The sequence below is a fragment of the Quercus robur genome, chromosome 3 (assembly GCF_932294415.1).
Source record: "Quercus robur chromosome 3, dhQueRobu3.1, whole genome shotgun sequence".
Taxonomy (NCBI): domain Eukaryota; kingdom Viridiplantae; phylum Streptophyta; class Magnoliopsida; order Fagales; family Fagaceae; genus Quercus; species Quercus robur.
In genome coordinates, this window is record NC_065536.1 from 59,725,333 (window position 1) to 59,746,408 (window position 21,076).

The 21,076-nt window shown below is 34.9% G+C and overlaps 1 protein-coding gene across 1 annotated transcript; it reads left to right on the top strand.

The window, feature by feature from the left end:
• The first annotated feature begins 1,142 nt into the window (after window positions 1-1,142).
• Window positions 1,143-19,537, top strand: LOC126719871 (uncharacterized). Its single transcript, XM_050422378.1, has 15 exons — window positions 1,143-1,297; window positions 1,367-1,475; window positions 2,739-3,312; window positions 3,942-5,104; window positions 5,242-5,569; window positions 6,257-6,518; window positions 6,612-6,828; window positions 6,941-7,308; window positions 7,452-7,955; window positions 8,240-9,437; window positions 9,602-9,955; window positions 10,076-10,313; window positions 15,812-18,489; window positions 18,678-18,826; window positions 19,037-19,537. Exons 1-15 carry the CDS (start codon window positions 1,143-1,145, stop codon window positions 19,350-19,352), a joined length of 8,613 nt encoding a protein of 2,870 aa, XP_050278335.1. The 3' UTR covers window positions 19,353-19,537.
• The last annotated feature ends 1,539 nt before the right edge of the window (window positions 19,538-21,076 follow it).

Consider the following 21,076-nt stretch of genomic DNA (forward strand, 5'->3'; position numbering starts at 1 on the left):
TGGAAGATCTCACTAAGAATTGGAGCAATTTAACTCTTTATGAGAAGGAGGACACTGGTTTTACTCTTCCACGAGTTCAGCAACTTAAGGAATACATCATCGCGGCCACATTCCTTATTTCACGTTTCCTAGTCATGGAAGCTATGATCCGGACACTCAAGCATTTATGGAGATTGAAGAATGGTTTCGAAATCAGAAACGTGGAAAGGATCACTGAAAACCAGTCGTGGAGCATCGACAAACACCTTGCCGTCATACAAAAGTTTGATGAGTCTATGAAATTCCATAAGTTGGCGTTTGACAGAGAAGGAAATAAGAGTCAGACATTGAGGTAAGCGACGGAGACTGAAGGTGGGACATTGAGGCAAGCAACGGAGACTGAAGGTGGTTCACCGGAAGTTGGAAATCCACTGAGTGCTGAGATGGAGAAGATGACAGCTAGGGTTTGCATTGAAGAGGAAAAGGGTATTAATGACGGACCGGTTACAAACAATGAGCAAACGGCTGAAGTAGACAAACAGAAGGAAACGACTGCATTTAATTCCAATTCCAGCTCAGGTCCAAGATTTACTCTTCCAAAAAACTCGGGATTATCATTGAATGAAAATTATACTCTTCCAAAAACGGCTGTGCCAGAATCACCAATCAATAGCCAAGAATCTTCACTGCCATTATCTCTTGCAATTAATGGGATTTTAAGCTGTTCTAAGGACATTGATACGGAGTTAAATGCGGGGAATGATGACAGCTCACCAATTATTGCTCCTAATAAATCTAATTCCCAGCAATCCCAACGGCAAGTGTTTAGTATGGTCAATATTCCAGACAAGGAAAAAAGCGCAACAACAACAATGAAGGGTAATGAACCAGATCAATCCAATCAGCCTTCACACCGTGCCATTTGGAAACCTCCTCCATGGCCGATCCTGAAGGTGAACTCTGATGATGCAATTTTCCAGGAACAAAATTCTGTGGATGTTGTTTTGGATATGAGAGGTGGATTAGTGTTGTTTTGGAGATTGACTATTGATGTAATTATGGAGGGTTCAGGCACAAATTATATCGATACAATGTTTCAAGAAGAAGATAGGGCAGGGATTGGAGTGATCATCCGAGAATGACAAGGAAAAGGCTTGGCACACATGGTCGGAATCATCCATCTCCCCTTAACTGTCATAGAGCTTGAAACTTTGGCTATATCAAAGGCTTTACAGTTTGATGCTGATCTGAGTTTGGAAGATGTCACCCCAGAGGAAGTTTCAGAGATTGCAATGAACGCTTCGAATGCAGATTCGCAGTCTTTGGAATCCTTTGGTTTACTTAGTCGTGATGTTTAATGTTTTGCAAGTTTATTTCATTGTATTAGGTTTTCACACGTTCGTAGAGAAGGATTATTGTATTCTCACAGTAAGAGAAACGACAATGGGGTTGCTCATAGTCTGGCTAAAAATGCATTATGCATACCAGATTTTCAAGTATGGATGGAAGATGTCCCATCTCATATTGGTTCGATTTTACAATTGGATGTGGTTGAATTTTATTAATAAAGTCCATCAGTTTCTTTCTAAAAAAAAAAAAAAAAAAAAAAAAGTCTGGTGTTTTTTTTTTTTTTTTTTTTTTTTAAGTGCGTTTCAGCGCTGAAACGTACTCCCAGTGGGTCTCGTATATTGTTCAAGGGACTCACAAACTTCTTTTTTCATCAAAACTTTCATTAAAAATGGGTCTCACGACACTATTCACATATTTAAATTTTATTTTGCTACAGTGTTTTCAGTTTTCAATAAAATAAGCGCTATCCAAACGGACTCATAATGTATACAACATGGAATATTTAAGTGTTTCATTTGTGTTAATGTTTTAAAAGTTTAGCATAAAAATTTAAAAGGAAAAAAAGGTTAAATTGAATTACATACAAGTATATATATTATAGATTTGAACGAATAATTGATGGCTTTATATTATATTATTTCTCGATTCTCAAAAAAAAAAAAAATATATATATATATATATATATTATTTCTTTTACTATATTCCAAATGAATAGCATAGTTATGTTATTTTAAAATAAATTTGTAAGTTATCATTGAAGAACATATAATTTAGGACACCATTAGGTAATGTCATTTATATCCAATTTATAACCTTTGTATTTCTCTGTGAGAGTGGGGATCGGAATTTTCATCGAATCTCCCTTAGGACCCATGGCTTTTTTTTTAAACAAAAAGGGTCGTTTCCCTTTTCTATTTTTTCCCAAACTATAGTCAAGTGTATATTCAATTGAGAATCTAATACAAAGTTTCCTCTAAGAGATTATATCCTCCAAACTTGGTGGTCTCTTTTAACCTAATAAAGTGTAGAATTTTACATGCCTATTTGTTGCACACTCTGCTGGTAGAGTAAAAGCCTAAGCCGTTACTTGATTCTTCTAGCAGACGATGTTTTTTAAATTAAAAGAAATTATAGATTAGGAAGACAAAACTATTTACTTGTTCTTATCATTTTCCTGGGGGAAGAAGTATTGAATGTACTACAAGAAAGTCAGTATCTTGTAAAATTGCTATTAATAGTAAACTGTCCTTTATTTTGAATGTTTATTATAAATTGAATCTAGCATTTTCATTAGATATTTTATCGAGAATATAAGTGAGCTTAGCAGCTTATATATTTAAGCGTATAAACCTCCATTGAATTTCTTTGGTACTCTATTTTGAATTAACACCTTGTTTCATTCTTTATAGGTAAAAAAAATTCCGCAGTCATTCGAATCAGTTCGCCAGTATTTTGGTTCATATTTTTACCCTTTATTGGAAGAAACTCATGCGCAACTCTATTCAAGTATGGAGATTATATCAACAGCGCCTTTTGCTGAAGTAATTGCATTTGATGAATCTAAGCCATACGGAGAAAATTTGTATGATGTTCAGGTTGATAACTGGAGTAACCAATGCAGTGATCGTAGCAAGGAGCCTTACAAAACGTTGCCTGGAGATATTTTAATTTTAGCAGATGCTAAACCCGAGCGTGTTTCTGATCTACAAAGAATAGGAAGGTCTTGGGCTTTTGTAATGGTCACTAAAATCCAAGATGATGATATTGATGATGATGATATTCGAGAGGATAATGATACATCTACTAGCTTTAAAGTCAAGGCATTGAAAGCTATTGATGTTGATGGTGGGAAGAAATCATTGTTTGTGGTTTTCTTGACAAATACAATTCCTAACAAGAGAATGTGGAATGCACTGCACATGCATAAAAATCTGAATATCATTAAGAAAGTCTTGTGCACTAGTTCTTTGGTAAGCAATTTGGGTATGAATGTTGAAGATTTAATACTACTGAGCATTAGATTCAGTTGCAAAATGGAATTGTCCCATTATGATTGACATATGATTCATGTGGATACAACAGAATACTTAGCATGGATTATAGTATACTGATGTTGTTTTAATTATTATTTGACAAAACATTTTACTTAAGAAGAATTAAGAGGAAGATAATTTTTTGTGCATTACTCTAAAGATGTTCTCTTAGTTGACCTTAAGCAACAGGGCTTATTTACTTATCATACCAATGGAAGTTCCTACTTTTCTCTTTTAGAAGCTGGTATTAGTATTCTCTCTCTCTCTCTCTCCCCCCCCCAATTTTACAACAGTTGTGCCTTTAAACTGTTATGATAATATGGTTTGAGTTTATTAGCCCTCTCTGTCCCTCCCGCACCAAATTTTGCTAATGAAATATCAAGCACATGCATTTCGTTAATTTATCTGTTAGTCAATTGCAATAAGGGAAACTTGTTTTGGTTTTTCTAAAATTTTACTTGTTTTGCCGTCATTCGTTGCTAAAACTTTCTTTAATTATTTTCATTTTCTCATGTTGAACAACAGAATGAGGAAGACTGTGATCTCTGTTCTGCACAGAGTGATGGCAGCTGGGATGAGAATTGGCAACGAGTATTACTTCAAAACTGAATGAATCCCAAAACAACGCAGTTCTTGCTTGTCTACGTAAGATACTTTGTAACCACAAGTTGTCTGTGGAACTTATATGGGGTCCGCCTGGTACTGGCAAAACAAAAACCACTGGCACCCTGCTTTTCACCCTTCTAAGAATGGGATATAGGACTCTTACTTGTGCCCCAACAAATGTTGCAATTAAAGAAGTGGCCTCGCATGTCCTAAAGCTGGTGAAAGAATCCTTTGAAACGGACAGTGGAATTGATCCTTTGTTTTGCTCATTTAGAGATGTTCTCTTATTTGGGAATAAGAAGCGGCTCAAAGTTGGTTTGGACATGGAAGTTATATATTTGGATTATCGGGTCCAAAAGCTTACTGAGTGCTTGGGACCTGTGACTGGTTGGAGGCATTGTTTTACTTCAATGATTGATCTTCTTGAAAATTGTGTTTCTAAATTTCACATCTTCTTGGACAATCAACTGATCAAAGAGAGAGAACAAAACAATGAAGAAGAAATTAAAGAGATAGAAAGTGAGGCTGAAACTGATGGTGGCGAGGGGAAATGCAAGTCATTTCTTGATTTTCTGAGAAAAAGATTTGTTGCTACTTCATCACCACTTAAAAATTGTCTTCTAGTCTTTTGTACACATTTACCCAAGAAATACATTCTCGAGCACAATTTCCAAAACATTTTTTCTCTTATTGGCCTACTTGAGTCTTTTGAAACCTTGTTTAAAGATAACGTGGAATCTGAAGCACTGGAGGAGCTTTTTTCACATTCAGAAGGAGGTCAAGATATTTCTGAGCCATTTATGCATATACCATTCCAGCTGAATGTAAGGAGAAAAGAATGCCTTTCTCTTTTAAAAAAACTTCAGGTTTCATTTAATGAACTTGATCTTCCGAGCCCTATGAACAAATGGTCAATAATGAATTTTTGTTTCAAAGCAGCTTCCTTAATTTTTTGCACTGCTTCAAGTTCTTATAGGCTGCATTCTGTGGAAATGAACCCACTGAACATTCTGGTTATTGATGAAGCTGCTCAATTAAAGGAGTGTGAATCGACCATTCCCCTGCAACTTCCGGAATTAAGGCATGCTATTCTTGTTGGTGATGAGCGCCAATTACCAGCAATGATTACAAGCAATGTATGTAAATGCTATTTGGTTTTTTTGACACATTCATACCTTTGTTTACATGTAAATTGGTTTGCTTTGGTTTTTTTATTTTATTTTATTTTATTTTTTTAAATGTTCTTTCAGAATATTTTAATTTTCTTTTGTAGATTTCTGAGGAAGTTGGTTTTGGGAGAAGTTTATTTGAGAGGTTGAGCTCATTGGGTTGCACAAAGCATCTTCTCAGTATACAATACCGAATGCATCCATCTATAAGTTTTTTCCCAAATGCAAATTTTTATGACAACCAGATTTTAGATGCTCCAAATGTTAAAAGAAAAAGCAATGAAAAACAGTATCTTCCAGGGCCAATGTTTGGTCCCTATTCTTTCATTAGTGTAATAGATGGTAGGGAAGAGAAGGATGATTCTGAGCGTAGTTGGAGAAACATGGTTGAGGTTTCTATTGTGATGAAAATACTGCAGAATTTATACAAAGGTAACTCCTCTTGAAGTCTCATAACCTCGAGATTGTCTTTAATTTGAAGAATAAGTTCAATCAGGCTTTATGTTGCTGATGGGCTTATTTTCACAATTGCCGTTGTCTTTGCTGATGAGCTATTTGTTCAATTGCACTTCATTCTTTCTACTCGATGATCTTATTCTTGACTTTTTGCCACCTTTAAGTCATTCGTTTGATGCCAGTATAAACTGATTTGATTGATCTCTAATTCCCTAGAAAATACAAACTGGAGGAAGTTGATGAGTTTTTACAAATGGACTTTGTTATTCTATAAGAAATGATACAATTGCAAAGGTAGGAAATTCTATTGAGAAATCTTATAATGTATGTGTCTTGTTGCTTGTCAAGCAAGATACATTTTGATCCTTGTAGATCATGTACATCTTTACCCAAGAGTAAGTTAATTTAGCATATGTTAGGACTGGAACATAATGGAGTCTCAAGGAATTCGAAAGTCAACGTATTAAATCTATTAAAAGACTGTAAAATACACATTTTTGTTATTTAGAATAGTCATATGTCTGTATCCGTTACTTGTATGTCTTTACCTCAATCTGTAATGATGGAATCACCTCTATTAGAGAAACAAGTTCTTAAACTTTGTTTTATTTATTTTTATATTGATTTATTCTTTCCCTCTTTTGGCTTTTGCTTTTAATTCAGCATGGATTGGCACTAGCTTCAAAGAGAATTATCACATTGGTGTAATATCTCCTTATGCTGCTCAAGTAGTAGCAATTCAAGAAAGACTTGGACGGAAGTTTGATGCTCTTGATGGGTTTACAGTAAAGGTCAAGTCAGTAGATGGGTTTCAGGGTGGGGAAGAGGACCTAATTATAATATCGACAGTAAGATCTAATACTCATGCATCGATTGGGTTCACATCGAATCTACAGAGAACTAATGTTGCTCTTACAAGGGCTAGGTAATATTTTATGTAAGTTCTTTCGAGAAGTTTTTCTTTGCTTCCATTTTAACAAGTATTGTAAATAACAATTGGCCTTGTAATGCCTTTTAGGCACTGTCTATGGATATTGGGAAATGACAAAACACTAGTGAATGGTGGATCTATTTGGGAAACCTTGGTCCTTGATGCTAAGAATCGTCAATGTTTCTTTTACGCTGATGAGGACAAGGATTTGGCTAAAGCAATATTAGACGTGAAGAAAGAATTTGAACAATTTGATGATTTGCTTAATCGTGATAGCATACTTTTTAAAAGTGCTAGGTGGAAGGTATTTAGCACCCTCATATCTATACTTTTCATTATATATTCTTAATACTCTTTCTTAATTTGCTTATGTACTTATTATAGTTTCCTTTATTTCCTTTTCGCAATCTCCACAGGTTCTTTTTAGTGATAACTTTCTGAAATCATTTCAAAAACTGAAGTCTGTCCGGACAAAGAAGTCAGTTATAAACCTTCTACTGAAAATTTCCAATGGCTGGAGACCCAAAAAGTTAAGCGTAGTTTGTGAAAGTTCTTCACAGATCTTAAAGCAATTTAGGGTTGAAGGTCTTTATATTGTTTGTGCAAATGACATAGTAAAGGAATGGAGTGACATTGCAAAGGAATTGAGGTACTTTCAAGTTTTGAAGATCTGGTATATAGCACCTATAGAGGATATTCCAAAATTAGTGAAACGTCTTGATAGTATGTTCGGAAAATATACAGATGACTTTATTAATCGCTGCCAAGAGAAATGTCTTGAGGGGTATGTATATTTTCTTGCATTCTTGTAGATCCATAATAATGTTTCCAATTTTGAAACTTGGATGATGTCTTATTTTGATATTTTGAATTTACTAGGATTTCTTTTTTATATTTTGAAACTTTTTCCCCTTGCTTTGTGTCTAGGGATTTGGAAATTCCAAAGAGTTGGTCAATCTCTTTTGATATTGTCCGGATTAAGAATCTTGATGACCATGAAAATGGGAGTGATCTAAGTGGTTGTGCTGCTGATGGCAGAAGTTATGTTGAGAATGCTAGAGTGAGTGAGAGTCTTATGCTGATGAAATTCTACTCCTTATCATCAGGCGTAGTGACCCACTTGCTTTCTAACCATGACGGTGGTGAATTGGATCTACCATTTGAAGTATCTGACCAAGAGCTAGAGATAATCCTTTTTCCTAGAAGTACATTTGTACTGGGGCGGTCAGGTACTGGGAAAACTACTGTTTTGACTATGAAGTTATTTCAGAAAGAAAAACTGCACCATATGGCAAGGGAGTTATTGTATCAGGAAAAGGAGGTTGAGGAGACCGCTGCTGGGATGAAGGAAAATGTATTGCACCAACTTTTTGTGACAGTGAGTCCTAAACTGTGTTATGCTGTAAAACAACATGTTTCTCATTTGAAAAGGTGTGTAGATTATCAAATAAAATGGTTTTCGTGAATTTACTTTGCTTCTGATGAATTAGTTTGCTTGATTTCTGACTAGAAACAATTGAACTCAGTATATACTTTAATTTCTTCAGGTTTTTGAGAAATTGGAAACATGACATATGTTTGATATTTCTTTTTGTCCTTGACGTGGATTGGTTGTTTCATTTCGTAAATTTGATATGCATTTTTCTTTCTAGGCAATAATGTTGGTTAATATAAAATGAAAAGCCCTATTGTAACAATTTTTTTTCCACATGCAGCTTTTCTTGTGGTGGTAATTCTTCAAAAGGAAGTAGTTCAATTGATATGGATGATTTTGACAATGCCTCTCAATTCAAGGATATCCCAGATTCTTTTGTTGATGTTCCTCCCCTATCATATCCTCTTGTCATAACATTTCACAAATTTCTGATAATGCTTGATGGAACTGTGGGTAATTCATACTTTGAAAGATTCCATGAAGCAAGGAAACTTTCTAATGGTCCAATATGTGGTAGTTCAGTTTCCTTACAGAGCTTTATAAGGATGAAAGAAGTTAATTATGAAAGGTTTAGTACATCATACTGGCCCCGTTTCAATACCCAGCTAACTAAGAAGCTCGACTCTTCTAGAGTTTTCACAGAGATTATTTCCCATATAAAAGGTGGCCCGCAAGCTGCAGAGGCAGGTGATGGTAAACTCAGTCGTGAGAACTATGTTCTACTATCAGAGGGCCGGGTTTCCCGTCTATGTAGACAAAAGAGAGAGATAATATATGAGATCTTTCAAAATTATGAAAAAATGAAGAATGAAAATGGTGAGTTTGATTTTTCTGATCTTGTAATTGATCTTCATCGTCGTTTAAGAGTTGAAAGATACGAGGGCGATGAAATGGATTTTGTATATGTGGATGAGGTGCAGGATCTTACATTAAGCCAAATTGCTTTATTCAAATATATTTGTAAAAATGTTGAAGAGGGTTTTGTTTTCTCTGGTGATACTGCTCAGACGATTGCGAAGGGAATTGACTTTAGATTCCAAGATATAAGATCTCTGTTCTACAATAAGTTTGTGCTGGAATCAAAAAGCAGTGGACAAGATGGAAAAAAAGAGAAAGGAATAATCTCAGAGATCTTCCATTTGAGCCAGAACTTCCGTACTCATGATGGAGTTCTTAAGCTATCACAAAGTGTGATTGAACCTATTTATCATTACTTTCCTCTATCTACTGATGTTTTGCAACCTGAGACTAGTCTTATATATGGTGAAGCTCCTATTCTGCTTGAATCAGGGAACAAAGAAAATGCTATCATAACTATTTTTGGCAGTAGTGGAAAGGCTGGAGGAAGTATTGTTGGCTTCGGTGCAGAGCAGGTAATATTGGTACGAGATGATTTTGTTCAGAAGGAAATTACCAATCACGTTGGGAACCAAGCTCTTGTTCTGACTATTGTGGAGTGCAAGGGCCTTGAATTTCAGGTGCATAAAATGCATGTTTACTCATTTGTTTTATTACTTTACAATTTATTTATATGTTTAAATATTATCACTTCGTTTGTTCAAATTGAAATTCATTAACATTATCAGTAATTTATTGGGTCATATTTTTTGGCCCATTTATGACTCATAATTTTTTTGTGTAGGATGTATTGTTGTACAACTTTTTTGGCTCATCACCTCTGAAAGATCAATGGAGGGTGATATATAAATATATGGAAGAGCAAGATTTGCTCGACCCAACTTTACCCATCTCTGCCCCACATTTCAATGAGGCTAAACACGATGTGTTGTGCTCCGAACTGAAGCAACTTTATGTGGCTATCACTCGTACCAGGCAGAGGTTGTGGATTTCTGAGAATTCAGAGGACTTCTGCAAACCAATGTTTGACTATTGGAAGAAAAAGTGTCTTGTCCAAGTCAGACAACTGGATGATTCACTTGCTCAGGCAATGCAGGTTACTAGCAGTTCAGAGGAGTGGAAGTCCCGGGGCATTAAGGTTACTATTGACTGTGATCCTATCTGAAGGATCTATTGCTGTCTTCTCTCTCTCTCTCTCTCTCTCCTTTGGCAAAACCATTACTATGGATGTCCAATTCTTTTATTTGTTTTTATGCAGTTGTATTTAGAGCATAAGTTTGAATTTGCAACCATGTGCTTTGAAAGAGCTGGTGATATTTATTGGCAAAGAAGGTCCAAGGCTACTGGCCTTAGAGAAAATGCTGACCATATGCGCGGTTCAAATCTTGAAAAGGCAAATGTTATGCTTAGGCAAGCTGCTGAAATATTTGAAACTATAGGCAAAGCTGATTCTGCTGCACAATGTTTCTCTGATTTGGGGGAGTATGAAAAAGCAGGTATGCATTGGATTCTCTGACTTTGGTCTAATATAACTTAGCATTTTTTATGTACATTTTGTTATTGTTCTAGTGTCACAACTACATCATTATTATGGGAGATAACATCATCTAGAAATTTAATGTTTGAAAATTGAAAGTTAATATTTTGAGTTTTAATGTAATAAAAGTTGGAGAAGATAGTTCTACATTAGAGAATGGTGTTTTCCCTGGTTTTTTTTTAATTATTTTTATTTTTTATTGTTTAGAGGGAGAGTGTTAGTTTTCTAGTGCAATGTCTAAGTCTCATCTTGCAAAGTGCAAGTCCAAGTGCAAGTGCATAGTCAAGGTTTGAGAGCAAACACATTATAAAAAAATTGATAGGTAGGACTCTGTTCAAGTTATCCTTCTCTAAACCTCACTTAAATGGGACCAACATTGGAATGACCCCTTCTTGAATAAGTTGAGGAAAATATTTAAGAGGGGAAAGGTACTCCACATTGATGTAATCAGGAAGAAGTTCCTGTAAGAGAATACTTAAAAGACCAAAACTATTTGAAGCTTTGTTTGAAACCAAAATTGTTGAGTCCACATGACGAGGTTGGCAAAACATGATCAAATGTAATCAATGTTTAAGGGTCTTAGTGAGTATTTTGTGTGTTTGAAGTCCATTTCAAATCTGAGACAAGACCAAGATTGAAGAAGTTCACAAGTTTATGGATTCTTGATATGTGCTTGATCAAGAATCACTAATCTCAATCTATTGAGATTCATGTAGAATAGATTCCAAGTATGTTTCAATCAGCCCTCCTGAAGCTAGGGTATCATGGTTTTCAATCCAAGGTTTAAAAAAAAGAAGCAATTCTAGGGCTTGCTTTTCAAGACTTTTGGAGAGCCGTGTGGTATAAACAAACTATAGGAGATTTCCAAGTTCTCTTAAAGCATCAACCAAGGATCATTGTTCATGTTTTCAAAGATTTGGTGATCAAGGTGAAGTTGCTGAATCTGGTTAATAAAGAGTTATTGGAGTGAATCTTCAAGTGGGTACTTGAAGTTGTGAGCGGGTGTTCACATTCAATAGAGTTCGCTTGTATTAGATTCCTTGGATTTGAAGTTGTGTATGGTCACATTAGTAAGTACTATTGGAGATAGCAACCTGGAATAGGGTAGAGGTGTCCACCCACCCACTGGACCCGACCCATCCACCGAAACAGACCAGAACCGACCCACCTGCAATCGATCCCAAAGACTCTAGCGGTTCTCTCCTCTAAAACCCACCTCAACTGACCCGACCATGAAACTTATCAAAATCCAGCGATCCAAGCTCTTTCTGGCGAGTTTTTGGTAAAAATATTTCAAATCCCATGAGATTTATGTTGGATTTGGGGAGATCTCACTGAATCTAGTGAGATTTCAACCAGATCTGGTGGAAATCTTATCGGATCTAGCGAGATCTCACTAGATCTGGTGAGATCTCCGCCGGATTTGGCGAGATTTCTCCTGATAAATTGTTTTGGCCGTCTTTTTCTGCCGTTGAGGGTTTTGACTGAACCGATTGCTATCTGACGTGAATTTGACCACTTCGATCTAACTCCCTCGTCGGTCTGCGGTGGGTCTGAACTTCCTCCACTCGATTTGGTTGGGTTGGTCGTAGGTTGGGCACTTGGACCGACCCATGGACACCCCTAGAATAGGGTTATTCTATTTGTAAAAACTTCAATTCTACACAGTGGATCTGTCTGCATCAAATTCAAATCCTAATCTTTGTTGGAAAAAGATTAGGAGTAGTCTATATAAATACTTTTACATAATTTGTCAAAGTTAACATAGGCATTGGGTTTAATTAAATCTTTCTAGCTTTGTTAAAGTATTTAGTTGTAATTGCCTGTTCCTTTGAAGTTGTGATTGCTTAGGAAATCTTAGTGTGGTTTCCTAGAATTTCCCTTTTTCTCCTTCTATATGCTAATATAAAACTAGACAATCCCCTCAGGTACTACCACTTAACACAAACGGTGATGTGTGTTGTCAACCTATTTGGCCGGATTTCAAGAAGTTTATTAGAAAATTTTCTTTCTTTGTTCTTTTTAGTTTTTTTGGAAAAAAGATGTAACTATCCAACTCATTTGACCTCCTGAGTAGACCTATTGTACTAAATCTTTCCAATTTTCTAGTTCTCTCAATGGTTTGGTCTCTAAAACATTGACAGCTTAAATACTTTGACCTATATCTATTTATTTATCTATAATCTATAAATACTCTATGACCGAAACCTTTGACTTTTTATTGACATTCTTATATTATGCCACTTAAACTTTAAAAGCCCCGCGATTTTACACATCATCTAATTTTTGTTTTTTTTTGTTTTTTAATGCTTATAGTCTTTTTTTTTTTCTTTTACTAACTAAAGCTCCGTTTGGATTGTATTTCAAGGATGCACGTTTGTGTCTGCCTTTTTTTGCGCGTTTCAAATTTTCTAGTGGGTCCCGTGCATTGTTCACGGGACCCACAAACTTCTTTTTTCAACAAAATTTTCATTAAAAATGGGTCTCACCTCACTATTCACACATTTAAAAATTATTTTGCTACAATGTTTTCAGTTTTCAGCAAAATAAGTGGTATTCAAACATATACTAATTCTTATTTTTAGTTAATGTTCCTGATACTTTTTCTTCCTCTCTTCTTCGACTCTCAGATCTCATTGTCTCTGTTCAAAGCCAAAAGCCCTCCCCGTATGTCACTTTATGTCCCAACTTCTCCTGGGTGCAATATAATCTCTCCTCTTTTTCTCAAAACTGATCTATTGGAAGAAGTATAGGCTATCTCTCCTATCTCGGTCTCTTCTCTTCTTATTCTTTGTGTTGCTTCTTTTTCTTTGTTTTCTCTGTGTGCTCTTCCGTCTTCTATTTCTTCGTTTCTTTTCTAGTTATGATTTGTTTCTCTCTTTGTGACCGCTTCTTTCTATTTCTTTGTTCTTTCAATTTCTCTGTGGCCTTTCAAGCTGGAATAAGTGGATGAGAATAAAAGAAGGTTAAAAAAATTGTTTTTTTTTTTGAGAAACAAACACACACACACAAGGGAGAGAGAAAGGGATTCTAACACAAAAGCATACCACAACTCCACTCAAAAGCCATGGTAACTTTGGTGGAATAGTTAGAGTAAAAAAATATAAATGATGCTAAACATACAACAAATTTCACCACCTAAATGTCACCCGTCATTAAATTTTTTTTTTTTTGATATTTGTTTATATTATTTATTATGATATTGCCATTTACCAATCACAATTATTATCATATCAATTTACAAAATGTTATGTTATAAAATTTGTAGTATGTTTAGCATTTTACAAAACAATTAGTTTAGTGTATGTATATAGTGGTAATTCTGAAATGGTCTCCAATATGAAATTGACTCCTTGCAATGTGCACCATGTATTTGACAAAATGTCTTAGTTATGCATTAGTTTAAGTCAACTTCATGGTTTGTGCCTCTTGTTTAATTTCCATTGGTCATCTTTTTTTTTTTTTTTTTTTTTGGTTTCATGTGCATTTAGGCATACTAGACCATCAATAATTGGTATTTTTATTACATTAGAACTTCATAACACCCAAATTGCAACATTAGAATAGTAGTCTTTTTACAATGGAATGTTTTATGAATTATGTTTTCGTATTAATATACATTTGCAAAGATAAATAAAAAAACGTAGAAAATTATAAATTTGATAACATTTAACATTAAGGGATAAGACCATTTCTAAGTGAGAGATAGAGGGGAAAATTTCTTTGGAAAATATTAGCACTATTTTTTTAAAATATCTTTAAGTAGTTTTTCTGTGCCATGCACGGGTTAGCGACTAGTAATATATAGTAGCAGAAGACGTTTGACTATTAGTTAACCTTTAAATATTTTGCCACATAAACTTTAGTAGTCCCACAATTTTACACTATTTTTTATTAATTTATTTATTATGTCAAAATGAGAGTTTTAAACCAACTACTACTTAGCAAATTGAAGAGTTTTAAACCAACTGCTATTTTGCAACATGAAGAGTTTTAAACCAAACTGTTATTATGTCAAAAAGAGAGTTTTAAACCGACTACTACTTAGTAAACTGAAGAGTCTTAAACCAACTACTACTCAACAATATAGAGTTTTAAACCAAACCAAAGACGTTTGACTATTAGTTGACCTTCTAACATTTTGCCACATAAGTTTTGGTAGTCCTACAATTTTACACATCATTTTTTATTAATTTATTTATTAGGTCAAAAGAAGAGTTTTAAACTAACTACTAATTAGTAAATTTAAGAGTTTTAAACCAACTACTACTTAGCAACATGGAAAAATTTAAACCAAACCGACCTACTACTATATATATACAACACCACACCAAAACCCTCTATTTGATTTACCCTCTCTCTGCCATTTCTGCTCTTTTGTTTTTACAAACTTTTCGTCCTCGGGCCTCAAGGTATCTTTTAATATTCTATATTTGTGTATCTTTTTTTGTATTTTTACTTCTATTGCCCGTGTTTTTTTGTAATATTTTATTAAGAACCAAACTTCTAGACACCATGTTTGATTCTAGAGTTTTTATAGATGGAGTAAATGCTAAAAGAAAGCTAGACACCAAAATATCTTGATTTTTTTATTCTCATGTTTGACATCTTAGTTTTGTTGGATGAATACTTTGTGCCATAGAATGTCATTTTTGTATCACTCTATTTGCCCCCCCCCCCCCCCCCTAAAAGAGCCTCAGTGGAACTTGAACAAAATTTCTCTCCAAACTAGTTTGGACTTTGGAGAGAAACTCTTTAAACTTCTCATATATTTTTATATTGAGTGTAAATTTTGAAAATCTAACCGTTGGATTGAATGTTCTTATTATATATATCCTTCATGCTTGTAAATTTTCAAGAAGATCAAAGATCAATTGCTATGTTATCAAACAAATGTTAAAATTTCAAGTTTTTGTAATCTAAAATTGTGTATAAAAAATAAGTTTATTGATTGAATAGTAAATAACATCTAATTTGAACGAAATTTGATGTGTGTTAAGAACATAAGAAACATGAAATTCAACAATTAGATTTTCAAAATTCACACCCAAAATTTTCAACCGTTGGAGAGAAACTTTGTTTGTAGAACTTGGAAAATTTTCTTTTGACATCAAGTTATTGTATTTGTTGTTCCATGTTTTATAAAAGTTTAAACGTGGCAGAAACATAAGTAGTGTGTCTTTATTTCATCCTATAAAAAAGACACCACATGGTTATTTTTTCAAAATATATATATCTTTGTTTCAGTATTATAAATATTAAATAGTGAAAATATTTAACCATCGTTAACTACCCGGTGCGTTGCATGGGTTAGCAAATAGTTTGTTCTTAAAATTTGATCCAAATTTCATTTTTGTACCACAAATGTAAATAGTTGCAATGTCATCCCTGAAAATTTATTAGGTACAAAGTATGTCCCATATATTAACCGTTAATTTTAACTTCTTATTATTGCAGGAAGGCTTTATTTAGAAAAGTGTGGGGAGTCTGAACTTCAAAGAGCTGGGGAATGCTTTTGTCTAGCAGGATGCTATGAACTGGCAGCTGAGGTGTATGCTAAAGGCAACTTTTTCTCAGAATGTTTGAAAGTTTGCACCATAGGAAAATTATTCAACATGGGTTTCAGGTACATTCAGTATTGGAAAAATAATGCAACTAAGGATTTTGGTGTGGCTAGAAGAGGACAAGAAATAGACAAGATTGAACATGAGTTTCTAGAGAGTTGTGCTCGTCATCATCATGAGCTTAAAGATAGCAGATCCATGATGCAGTTTGTCAAAGCTTTTCAATCCATAGATTTGATGCGCACATTTTTGAAATCTTTGGATTGCCTTGGTGAGCTTCTATTGTTGGAAGAAGAATCGGGAAACTTCTTAGAAGCTGCCAGCATTGCAAAGCTGAGAGGGGAGATTCTACATGAAGCTGATCTTCTAGGGAAGGCAGGGAATGTCAAAGAAGCGTCCATGCTATTGCTCTTCTATGTGCTGTACAATTCACTTTGGACACCTGGAAGCAAGGGCTGGCCACTAAAGCAGTTTACACAGAAGCAGGAGCTTTTGGCGAAAGCCAAGTCATTTGCTAAGAACGACTCAAACTTTTATTCTTTTATTTGTACAGAGGCTGACATTTTATCAAATGAGCAGAGTGATTTGTCGATAACAAAAGAGTATATGAATGCTTCTCAGAGACATAATAGTGTTGGAGGTGAAATAATTTCTGCTCGAAAAATTCTAGATGCTCATCTTCAGTCAAACTATGCAAAGTTTGTGTGGCAGGATTATTTTGTTTTTGATCTGACAAAGCATTCGGAAGAGATGATCTCTAGAAATCAGATTTCTGTAGAAACACTGTTTTACTTCTGGAATTTTTGGAAAGATAAGATTCTAAGCATTTTCAAGTATCTCAGATGTCTTGACACTCAAGATGTTAATGAATATAGAAGTTATGGAGATTTCTGTTTGAATTACTTGGGGGTGCGAAGGCAGTCTCATAATCTTAATGCAATCTATGTATTGCTCAACTCTGATGCGGATTGGGTCAGAGAGGACAGTAGATTCATTCATCGAAATGGAAATTTGGTTTATATTGATGTGAGACATTTTGTTGCAACTGCTCAAACTTACTGGTGTTCAGAATTACTTTGTGCTGGTATGAAGGTTTTGGACAATCTTGAAGCCCTTTACAATTTCTCATTGAAGAAATCCCTCTCCCTGTTTTGCCAAAGCAGATCTCTTACGTGTATCAATGAGGTTGCAAAGTTTCTTTTGGAATCCAAATATCTGAACCGTAGTCACTATAACAATAAGACATTGCAGAAATTTGTTGAACTTTGTAATAATTCTTTTTTTGGCTATATATTTCCCTTGGATTGGCGGAAATCATTGGCAGAGAACATGTTTTCTCTGAGAGAATCAGAGGTTTCAAGGAATTTACTAGAACAGGTCATAATTGAAAACATCAGCTTGAAGGGTAAGTTGACATACGGGCAAATTGGAAGAGTTGTAGTGATAACTCTTGGATTGGGTAAGATAAACAATGGTTTATATGAGGAGATTTTGAAAAGGTTTGATGGGACTTATGGAAATCCACCATGGAAGGCATTCATTCAGGTTCTCTGTGGGAATATGGGACCGGAATTTTCTCAAGGTACTTTAACTGACAATAACTGTGAATCTCCAAGAGAATTGTGCGTTATGCTGAAGCTACAAGAAGCTTTGATGGAGACTTACAATGCAAATTGGAGAAAAGAAGTCGACTATATTTCACCTGGTTGTTTCTTGTATCTTATTGAGCGCCTCCTAATCTTGGCATCTTACTTCCAGGGATACTTTATCACTTTGAAGTCTTCTTTTGCTGAATGGTTTATCTATCAAGATGCAGATACCAACCCAAATTCCACTTTAGTGGCTCAAATGAGGCCATCCCATGATATCTTTGTGTTTATTTTCGATGTTGCTTATCAGCTTCTTTTTAACGAGAAAGATACAATGGATTGGATCAGAAGGTCTAATATAATTGTAAAGGACTACTATCCACTGCTGGTACTGAGATTGGTTTCTATAATATGTTTAGTTCATCTGAATTCTGATTCCGGGGAATTTTCGGAATCTCTTTTTGAATTGCTTGGTAGTAGCTATATTACTAAGCAACTTCCATGGGAATTTTATGATGTTGTTCAGAGAAGACGGAAACATATAAATGTGAATGCGCTAGCTGAAGCATTTAAAAAGATTCACAATCCTCTTGTAATTGTGAGTTTGGGAGGAAATTGTTCAAGGTTTCTATGTCCAGATGCCATTTTTGTGGACATGACGGTAAAACAGTGCAGGGAGGACATGTTAAAAGTCTTGTTTACAGAGACAGTGAACGCATCACAAGGTCAAGCTGAGACATTTGAAGTGGAAGCAACTAACTCTGGCAATGAAGTGCTTTCTTCAGGCACTTATGATCAAGATAGTTGTAATTGTAAGTCTGCACCTTCAAACTTTGCTTTGGTGGCAGATCAGGGGGACTTGAACAACATAAATGGAAGCAGGCTGCAAGTGAATTACTTTTGGGAAATATTTGAAGCTTTGAAGTCGTTGGAGAATGGTAAAGATCCAAGGAGCTTTTTGTTAAATGTCCAAAAGATGAAGGTAATGCAAAATTTTCATAAAATATTTGACTTCAGCAAAAAGCATTCGCAAATGAGCATCATACTGTATTTTTTATCTTTTCCTATGTAAGCTAATGCCAAATTTTCATATAATATTTGACTTCAGCGAAAAGCATAAACAAATGAGCATCATACTAAATTTTTATTCTGTTCCTATGTACATAGCAGGTGAACGTGGAGAGAAGTATTCACGTTGTTAGTACTGTAATGCACGAACGCCTTCAGAATGCTATCGACAATGTTGATGAAAACCTGTCGGAGGAAGTAGACAGCATGGTTGATGAACTGAAGCAACTTTCTGCTGCACTGGATGTGAGGTCAGTATGTACATTGACTATGATATGCTTAGCCTTCTTTTGCTGTCCAAAAGGGGTCCTTACTCAAACTTACACATTATTGATGGATTATATGGACCAATTATTACTTTGTTTTATAACTCGTGTACGTGGTAGCGATGGAATGTCAAAACCTTCCCTTTTTTACTGACCTTTTTTTTCTTCCTCCTCTCTTTTGCATCATGTTCTTAGTGAACCGGAACTTGGAAACAATATGTCAATAATTCAAGAACTTTGCAATACATTGCTGTCAAGAAGGCCAAATCTGGAACCCATCTTAAGTAAGCAATTGTTGCAACTGGGCACAAACCTTGTGGTTGAGACTTCTGGCAGTATATCAAATGAGCAGCATTGTGATGTCGACAGTGATAGCAAAGCTAAGGAAAATAGCAGTGCTGATGTTGCATCGGTCTCCAACAGCAAAAACAGCCGGGAAACAGAAAATAAGGTGAAGGGTAAAAAGTCCAGGAAAAATAAGACGGGTAAAAAAGGAGGCAGTAAGAGATAAATAGATGTACATGAGTTGAAAGTTGTTATGTATTGTACATTTCAGAAATTGTCTTCTCTATGCACTTGAAAGAGATGAACAATCTAGCATTTCAGAAAAGATCTTTGGATCTCAATATTTAGCACTTATTGTTGTATAACGCAGTGCTATAGAAGTTGCAATTCAAGGGCAATGTGATTATCAAAGGTGGTTGTCTTGTCCCATCTTTTTGAGCAGGTGTGGGGTTATAGGAAAAAAAGATAAACTTTGGCACCTAAGGTTGTTTGAAGTTCACACCCAGTGGAAAAAAGGAAAATAAAGTTTAATAATCAATAATTAGGGTTGCATGTTGTTGTCAATACCAAGCCATTGGAAGAGAATTCCTAAATAATAATAGTATTAAAGAAAAATGTATCAATATTGAATTTTGGAGCTTTAAATACGATTCTCAAGTTTTATTAGAAAAAAAGGAACTACCTAGTGAACAAATTTTAAATACCCCTTTTTATCATAATTCATTCTTATAGCTTCAGAAGTGAAATTGCACGGGATATCTTAATAGGTTGGTCTCATGGAAGTCCCATGAGGTTTGGTTTGAGTCTTGGAATTAACATACGCATGGTTCTTATGGACGGGATGGGTACACACTACACGCAGTGGCCTCGCCTTGAAGAAGTTCCCCATAATTTTATTATTATTATTTTTTTTAAAGGCTTTAGAAATGATATATAGTTCTCCCTAGCAAGCATATAAATATCCATATTTTCCTTGTGTCTTTCTTTCTTTTTAAAATAACTGGTACGAATGTTCAGAGAGTGCCAATTTAAACATATAATGAGAGGCTAGAAAATTTAAAGTGTCTCGTAGATGTGATTACTGACATCCTTGTATGAGCAAGTATTGTCTTAGATAATGAAGAATAAGAGCAAAAAAAGAAAACCCTTGCTAGAATTAAGAAACACTGTTGAAAATGCATCACGTAATGCAACTGTCACAATTCTCATTAATGTGTACTTGATGCACGTGTATGCATGATGTGTGTATTACATAATAACTCCCTACTGATATTAGGGGAGCATATCAAAATTTGAAACTTTAGAGGATAAAATCAAAAGTCCCTCAAACTTTAAGGGTGTATTTTGCACTATAACTTATAGAACATGTTAGGTTTTGAGATTTTAGATTGGTAAACCATGAACATAACTACCTTAGTTTAGTGCTTTTAAAATGTCAAAGTGTTGTTAAGTTCGCTACCAAGGTGCTAGAAGTCACTATGCAGAACCGTGTTGTTCAACTAATCAAGAAGCCCCGATTTCAACAGATTGAGCTGCATATCAACAAATCAAATCCCTAGATTATTGAAATATAAAATTCAACCCAAAAGTTCATTAAGTGATTAGGATTTTGTGTGATCAAGCCAAAGGTATATAAACAAACCCAAGTGTTTTTAAGTATGTTGCCTAGGTGCTAGAAGTCATTGTGCAAAACTGTGCTACTCAATCAATCAAGAAGCCAAAATTTTGACAGATCAAGTTGCATCTTGATAGATTGAATCTCAAGATTATTGAAAGTTAAAATTCAACCCATTAGCTTGTTAATTATTAGGGTTTCTTCCAATCAAGTCAAAGGTATTTATACAAACCCTAACTCACGTCCAAGAGACTTTTGGAACTACTTTGTTATAGATCTAAAGATTCTATGCCTCTTGCTCACAAAATGTATGGTAAAATTCTAAAAAAAAGGAG

Bases quoted from the DNA above. Each gene is read 5' to 3' on its own strand.
- LOC126719871 (XM_050422378.1), top strand. From the start codon at position 1,143: ATGGTCGGAATCATCCATCTCCCCTTAACTGTCATAGAGCTTGAAACT. The intron at 5,570-6,256 runs GTAACTCCTCTT...CTTTTAATTCAG, and splicing joins ACTGCAGAATTTATACAAAG to CATGGATTGGCACTAGCTTC. The intron at 7,956-8,239 runs GTGTGTAGATTA...TTCCACATGCAG, and splicing joins CATGTTTCTCATTTGAAAAG to CTTTTCTTGTGGTGGTAATT.